This window comes from Urtica dioica, chromosome 10 (genome assembly GCF_054948205.1).
Source record: "Urtica dioica subsp. dioica isolate 48M chromosome 10, U.dioica_male_clone48M_v1_H2, whole genome shotgun sequence".
NCBI classification, from domain to species: Eukaryota; Viridiplantae; Streptophyta; class Magnoliopsida; order Rosales; family Urticaceae; genus Urtica; species Urtica dioica.
In genome coordinates, this window is record NC_142765.1 from 2,639,413 (window position 1) to 2,647,359 (window position 7,947).

Consider the following 7,947-nt stretch of genomic DNA (forward strand, 5'->3'; position numbering starts at 1 on the left):
ACTATTCTCTCTAGCTCTCCAACAATGGATTGATATAGATTTCGATTGATCTCTTCCGTCAACCAAACCTTTGTCTTCTCCAAACTCTTTATATCATGATTTAACCGCTTATTAATTACTTATTAATAATAGTGCAAAAATCTTAAAAAAAAAAAAACTATAACATAATCACACACCGCTTAATATATAATTTTTGTTGACATTCATTGAATTTTAAACATGATCTTAAAGACTAATTTAATTTTGGAATTAATAAGAAGCTGATGATGAAATATTAATTTAACCGAATTCCACCCAGGCTAAGGGCGGTCAGTCAACGAGTGCTGCTGATCACCAATACATAAAAAATAAAAAAAAAAAAAATAAAAAAAACAAATAAAAACAAAAACAAAAACAAAAAACACTTGAGTGGCCTTCCCGTAAATATGTAATAGAACAAGGGTATTCCCGGAACACAAAAATATAGCCTTACTATTTGTCTCGACTCAAAGCACAGAGAGAGAGAGAGGAATCGTGTGTGTTTTGGCCCAGCAATCATACCGAGAGGAAATAAAATATCGGCAACGCGTGAAATTAAAAGCCGTCGTTTTTGTTTGTCTTGAAATTCAAATAGTAATAAAAATACAAAAAAAAAAAAAAAAAAAAACGAGAGATTTCTTGGAGGAGAAACGCGAGAAATTGAAGGAAAAAGGTCTGAGAAAACTTTCATTTCGGAACTTTTATTGTTGAGCTTGTTTTGTTATCGGTACTGTGTTCTGATTCTTCTTTCGTTGCTGTTAAATTGGTTGCTTACAGGTTAAAGATCCATTTTTTCTGGGTAAGGAAATACAACATTTCGTATTGTTTCAGGTACTTCAAAATAAGCTTATTTTGATTTGTTTAAGTTGATCTATCAATGATTGCGAAGGGTACGGGGTTTTCAATTTTGATCTATGCGTTTTTTTAATTTATTATTATTTTTGTGTGTATTGTTTGTTACGTGTTGTACTGAATTTTATCATAATTTCTTGTCTTTCAATTTTGTTTATGAAATAGTGAAGTTGTGATTGCCATATGAGTGAAAAAAAGGTCTGAGATTGAACGTTTTGAGAGTAATTGAGAAATGGAAAATTTACGAAACAGTGATGAAATTGGTCAAGCTCGTAGGATTTTTTTAGCCCAAACCAGAACATGTCTAGGTGCTGGCGTTATAAATGAGGTTTGGTAGCCTCGTTAAAAGGATATGCATGTTTGTTTATGGAAATATTACAGAGTTGAGATTTATGCACAGATTTTGATCCAGAAAAAGAAATCTATGGATTTGACTTCGTAACTTTTGGGTTGACCTTGAACCGAATATTCTATTTCGTGCTATTATAGAAGTTAAAAAAGGACAATTGAAGTATACGATCAAAAGAGATTGTTTTAACTCGAAGTTATCGATCAAGAATTATAGAACTCTTGAGTTTATGTTGGAGCTATTTTATTTCTTCCTTTTGTTTTTGTTTTTAAGTCTGACTACATCTCGTAATTTCGTTTTCTTTCGTACCAGCCCGCAGCTGCCAATGAGAGTTTAGTGGATACCAAATGGTTTCTCCGTTGAACTTCGCTGTGGGTATTAATCCCGACTGACTGTGAAGAATCCTGGAAAAAGTTCCGAAGAATGGTACAATGGAGCAACAGAGGACAAATAAGAAGTTTCAGTACAATCCCGCTGAGCCTGGAAATGAAGAGTTCACGTCAACATCTCAGACTCTCGTGTCCGACAGTCTCAGCGGCGGCGCAAATTCTTATGCCAGACCCGCTAATCCAAGTGCTTCAGAAGTCAAACCCGGGCTTAATTTCTCAATACAGACGGGCGAGGAATTCGCGTTTGAATTCATGCGCGATCGAGTGAATCAATGGAAGCCGTTGCTTCCCAATGCCGTCGGCGATCCCAATCACGCGCCGGGGTACGTGGAGCTGAAGAGCTATCTAGATATAAGCCATACGGGTTCTGAAGCCGGGTCTGGAATTTCAATGGTGTCCTTGGGAGAGAGAGGTACAACAAATACGACACAATTTGAAAGGGCAAACTCGTCTTCCCGAGGAGACAGAAGTGTCTACGCATCCGCACAATCAGTGCCTCGAATGTCATCGGGATATGAGAGTAACAGAGGGGTTAGTCAGGGCTATGCTTCTTCTGGAGCCTCTGAAAGCTCAACGGGAAAGCTGAAGGTTCTTTGTAGTTACGGCGGTAAAATTTTACCTCGGCCTGGTGACGGGAAGCTCAGGTACGTTGGAGGCGAAACCCACATAGTTCGCATAAGGAAGGACATTTCCTGGCAAGAACTCACCCAAAAAACCTTTTCAATATACAACCAAACCCATGTCATCAAATATCAGCTTCCCGGGGAGGACCTCGATGCCCTCGTCACCGTGTCTTCTGACGAGGATCTACAGAACATGATGGAAGAATGTGCAGAAACAGATCATCGGGCGTCTTCGCAAAAACTTAGGATATTTCTGTTTTCACCGAGCGATTTGGATGATGCTCATTTCGGCATTGGTAGCGTGGACGGTGATTCAGAAGTTCATTACATGGTTGCCATCAATGGAATGGACCTTAGCTCCAGAAAAGTCTCGAACGATCATTTAGCAAGCTCCTCGGGAAATAACTTGGCCTCTTTGGATCGAGAAATCGTTGAAAAGGAGAAACACATGGCCGTGACACGTTCGGCGGGGCTGGAGAATGTAGGTTCTGCCAGCAATATCGTTCCGACACCAGTCAGACAATTTTCCGAACCGGTCGTGCCAAGTTCTTCAAACGCTTATGAACACCATCCTCATTTTTACCACGGTCAGATGATGCATCTCGGAGAGAATATTCATTACCAAGTGCACGGTGGCAATGTCGCTTCTAGTTCGCCTTTCCCAGAAGTTTCTGGTTCAACGCCTCTCAGCGAGTTCATCGATCAGCAAGGGCGTCTGACTCAGGGACAGTCTTTTGGTGTCATGGGAGTAAATAATTCGGAGATGGCAGTTAGGGAGGCGAAGATAAAACACGATGGCTCACAGCATCAAGCCAGCCCCGAAAAGATCACTCCATCAGGGAAAGAATATATTGTGGCTTCACAGCCATATTTCCCCGTTGAAGATCCACCCATCACAGTCGTTACCGCCCCAGCCCCAGAGATAGCTCAGCGATCACTGTCTTCGAAGAACGAGGCAGTTCTCCAGGAGCCTAGCAGGATCGCTCCACCGATGAGTTCTGCAAATCCACCACAGATTCCCAAGGGTTTCGAGGACGATCACCATTACGTAACTGGTGCTCCATTTCCTCCTCCGGGCTATATCAGGTCTGACTCGAGTGTGAGCGACCAGAGCTACCCAGAACCTCCTGTGGTTCCTCCAAGAATCTACTATTCGGAAAGGATCCCCAGAGAGCCGGCAGAGTTGCTGAATCGATCATCGAAGTCTGATGATTCGTATGGCTCTCCGTTCATCTTACCTCCTCCTCATTCTTCCAATATTTCGAGGACGGATTCAACCAAGGAAGGTGCCGATAAAGTTCGCAGAGACGGAAACCCAGGTTCCCAGATCGAGCAAGCCTCCTCAGCTGCCATTACACAAGACGGCCTCGCCAAACTTCAGAAGCCTAAGGAGTTCGTTGATTCGGTTCGCCATACCGATGCAAAGCATTCGCAGAATGTGGAAAGTGTTCCTGTTGATAGTATTGCTAAAGAGGATGGTACTCTCAAGTCTGAGCATGACGGAGTTTCCTCCAGAAAAGGCCAAAAGGAGGAGAAATCGAGTGAAATCTCAACAGCCGCAACTGAAAAACCAGCAGAAAGTCAGATTACTTCCACGGAGCGCCAGGTTGATGCTGCGACGAATCAGACGGCACATGAATTCGATGTGGGCACTGGCAGCGATCTCATTGGTGACAATAGGGCCGTTCATCCAAAGTCTTATCCATGGACAGAGAGCACAGGCCAACACTTTTCTCAACAAGAAACTTCGCCGATCATATCTTCGACGAAGCAAGCGGACATCTTAATCGATATCGAAGATCGCTTCCCTCGTGATTTCCTATCCGACATTTTCTCGAAAGCAATAATGTCCAAGGATTCGCCTGATTTTGGCCTGATGAACAACGATCAACCTGGTTTAAGCTTGAATCTGGAAAACCAGGATCCCAAGCATTGGTCGTATTTTCAAAGATTACAAGAAGGGTATGATCGGAAAGATGTTTCTCTAATGGACCAAGATCTTGGCTTTTCGTCTGAACTGGGAAATGATGGAGGCGATAGATCATATCCTTTGGGTTTACCAACAGATGGAACTCCGCTGGAACACGCAGAACCACAGCTGAATTTTGGGGAAACCAAGCACAATGAGATGGCCGGTCCAACAACTGTTGATTCAATGCATCATAGTTATGAGCATTCCCTACTAAAGGAAACTGACAGCACCCAGTTTGGTGCTATGATAGAGAACATGAGAGTGCCCGAGTCAGAATATGAGGTACTCATTGCTGGAATATATATATATATATATATAAAATTTTCTGTTATAGTCTTCTATGCTTCTTTTTTTATGATACCCCAATTACTTTGGTGCAGGATGGGAATTTCGATAGCAGGAGCGTTGGTCTACCTCCTCTGGATCCTTCCATAGGAGAATTGGATTATAGTACATTGCAGGTATAATGATTTGTTGGAAAAATCATTATGGGGTTCATGGAACTGGTGGTATTATATGATAAGTTATTTGTCTTGGAATTATTTTATGATGTGGTTTTCATGTGTTTGTGTAATATCCTTATTACAGACCAGTGCTTCAGTTAAGTTGGCAGTTTAGCTCCATTACATCTTTGAAAACATGTTATATATATATAAAAAATAAAAATAAATAAAAATAAAAAAATCCCTTATAAATGCTCAGTAGTGAAATCCACCAATAGTCAACTATTTAGTAAAGAACTTCGAGTGCTTATTTGCTTCTAGAATTCAGAACGTGGTTTTTACAGTCTGGTCAGCTTTTGTCTATAACTGGTTGATTCTTCCATATTGATCCACGCAGGTCATAAAGGATGAAGATCTTGAGGAGCTAAAGGAACTGGGTTCGGGTACCTTTGGGACAGTGTACCATGGAAAATGGCGGGGAACCGATGTTGCCATCAAAAGAATCAAGAAGAGTTGTTTCACTGGCAGATCATCGGAGCAAGAAAGATTGGTAAGCAATCCTGAATACATTTATACAACTTTGTAACATAAGCTCTTTCTTTGTTTCTCTACATTTAGAACTTATTTATTGTGCCAATCATTATTATCGTTAATTTCAGACTGTAGAGTTCTGGCGAGAAGCCGACATTCTTTCTAAGCTTCACCATCCGAACGTTGTAGCGTTTTACGGCGTAGTGCAAGATGGGCCGGGAGGGACTTTAGCCACCGTGGCTGAGTACATGGTTGATGGTTCTCTTAGGCATGTCTTGCTTCGCAAAGATAGGTAAAAAAAAAAAAAAATCCAGCAAACTCAGAGGTTTAATATAATGTAATTCTATTCCACATTTAACACGGTCTTCATTTCCAGGTACCTTGACCGTCGCAAGCGTCTAATCATCGCGATGGACGCAGCGTTTGGAATGGAATATTTGCACTCAAAGAATATCGTGCATTTTGACTTGAAGTGCGACAACTTGCTCGTTAACTTAAAGGATCCTCTACGGCCGATTTGCAAGGTACTTTATTCAGTATCCTACTTCTAGTCAAGTGAAACGTAATAAGAATGCCGTCGATACTAAAGCTACATCGCCTTGCAGGTTGGTGATTTTGGCCTTTCCAAAATCAAGAGGAACACTCTAGTTTCCGGTGGTGTTCGGGGAACACTGCCTTGGATGGCACCCGAGTTGCTAAATGGAAGCAGCAACAAGGTCTCCGAAAAGGTTGGGAGAGCTAGTGAACCTATCGATTTATTTTTTATTTTCTTTGTGGTCCTTTTTCGAGCTTTTGTTACAACGATTTACCAAACCATGTTGATTACAGGTCGATGTGTTCTCTTTCGGCATTGTTTTGTGGGAGATTCTCACGGGCGAAGAGCCATACGCCAACATGCACTACGGGGCTATCATAGGTATGGATTATTTTTCTTCCTTATTTTCAAGAATACCTCATTCAGGTTATGTTTGGAACCTGAAAAATCTAAAGGAAAAAAAATGAGAATCCTTCATGTTTTCTTTGGATTGAGGAAAATTGAAGGAAAGTCCATGTAAATGGGAGTTGGATGTGAATACTATCTTGGATGATTTATTTTTACTAAAATCAACCAAAATTGTTTTTTTTCCCCACGTCTAATGCCAAACTTGTCACAAAATTCAGCATTCTGTGACAAGTTTGGTAATAGATGTGTCAAATAACATTTATTTATTTTGGGATTCATATCCAAAGTTCATTAAGTAAATTTGGGATTTCCGTTTCCTTGGAAGAACGTATGGAAAAATGTAAGTCTTGAGCAAATTTACAGATGTGGAAAATGAAAATACAAAGGATTCTATTATTTTCCCTTCGTAAGTCGTATTTCATCGACTTCCAAACACAACAGAATTTTTTTTTTGTTTTCCTAAACTTCCCTTCAAAATTTTATTTCCCATTGTAAAATTCCGGTTTCAAACACATTCCTCGTGTGCAGTGAAAAAATCGTGTTAACAAATATTTTCTGAGTAAATAATACAGGGGGAATTGTGAACAATACATTGAGGCCATTGATCCCGGGTAGTTGCGATTTAGAGTGGAGAACGTTGATGGAGCAATGTTGGGCTCCGAATCCGGTGGTGAGGCCATCGTTCACAGAGATTGCGAGTCGGTTGCGTGTTATGTCTGCTGCGGCGAGCCAAGCCAAAGCACACGGCCACAAGGCGCCGAAGTAGAGACCGACCCAAAAAATGCAAAGGCTCATTTATTCATTCAGTTTGTGCACAAAGAAGAAATGGACAGATCAGAGATGGTAATATATTTTTACTTGTAAGGGGTTATTATTTATTTCTTTTTTCTCAACTTGGTTTTTCTATTGGGACTGGAGTCTGAGTTGAGGTTTAGCAATTTTTATGAGGTGACAAGTTTACAAGATTATTTACCCGTGAATGTATTATTCAAAGTTGCTTTTGCGTGCAATATCCTTCTTTTTTTACCATGCAACTTCTACACGCTAAAGAAGAAAGGGAAGAGATAAATAGAATCTTTGAAGAGCTGAAAATGAAAGTAAGATTCCCTTTTCAACTATAGATGTAACACTTAAAGTTGTAGAGTTAAGTGTTTTTATTTTTAATCTAAATTTGATATCAGAAATCCAAAAAGTCAGAAAAACAAAGGAAAAGTACGAAAAAAAAGTGAAAAAAAGTACTAATCAAACTGGATTCATTTTTTTCTTGGAGAAGTCTTAATGCTCAATCTTGCGAGGGGAAACATTTCATTGCTTGCTACTGCTTCTCTAGCTATCTGTAAATCGGCACCGGAAGCAAAAACAAACGGCAATCCACTTTCCTTTGCAAGTGTTACTGCGAAGACCCAGTTCCGGGATGCCAAGAGAGTATACCCTGTGTGTGTGTGTGTGTGAGAGAGAGAGAGAGAGAGTCCCGTAATGGTAAATTATTAATATACTTACATTTTCGGATAAACAAGACATGACTGTGGGGACGTGGGGTAACCAAGGGGATTATGAGACGAGTTATCAAAGTCAATTCATTTGTTTTCTTTAGTCGTAGAGCAAGTGCATGTTATTGAGAGATTGGTCGACCTCTTGAATTGTGAACCTAGTTTATCAATAATGTTAGCAATTTGTGTTCAATGCGATACGCGTCCGATGAAAGAATGACCTATATCAAGTTTATAAACCAACACATCTATCTAGTAGGGCGAGTCGGGATTTGAATCCCCGACACCGTGGTTCGTAGCCACTGCTAGAATCTCAAAGATCGATGTAAAGTAGCGT

At 40.5% G+C, this 7,947-nt stretch overlaps 1 protein-coding gene across 2 annotated transcripts; it reads left to right on the forward strand.

Moving 5' to 3' along the window:
- The first annotated feature begins 481 nt into the window (after positions 1-481).
- On the forward strand, positions 482-7,130 carry LOC149383037 (kinase superfamily with octicosapeptide/Phox/Bem1p domain-containing protein). Of its 2 annotated transcripts, none has more exons than XM_089628568.1 (10): positions 482-691; positions 796-849; positions 1,532-4,485; positions 4,584-4,664; positions 5,044-5,196; positions 5,306-5,469; positions 5,554-5,701; positions 5,783-5,905; positions 6,006-6,093; positions 6,693-7,130. In XM_089628568.1, exons 3-10 carry the CDS (start codon positions 1,651-1,653, stop codon positions 6,884-6,886), a joined length of 3,786 nt encoding a protein of 1,261 aa, XP_089484694.1. In that variant the 5' UTR covers positions 482-691; positions 796-849; positions 1,532-1,650; the 3' UTR covers positions 6,887-7,130. The 2 variants fall into 2 exon arrangements, with proteins under 2 accessions (XP_089484694.1, XP_089484695.1); XM_089628569.1 differs by having other exon boundaries at positions 796-817.
- Positions 7,131-7,947: the final 817 nt, after the last annotated feature.

What these genes read in the sequence shown, in the direction of transcription:
- LOC149383037 (XM_089628568.1), top strand. Translation starts at nt 1,651, where the DNA reads ATGGAGCAACAGAGGACAAATAAGAAGTTTCAGTACAATCCCGCTGAG. An exon ending in TGCCCGAGTCAGAATATGAG is followed by an intron (nt 4,486 to 4,583) that starts GTACTCATTGCT and finishes ACTTTGGTGCAG; the next exon opens with GATGGGAATTTCGATAGCAG. An exon ending in TGGATTATAGTACATTGCAG is followed by an intron (nt 4,665 to 5,043) that starts GTATAATGATTT and finishes TGATCCACGCAG; the next exon opens with GTCATAAAGGATGAAGATCT.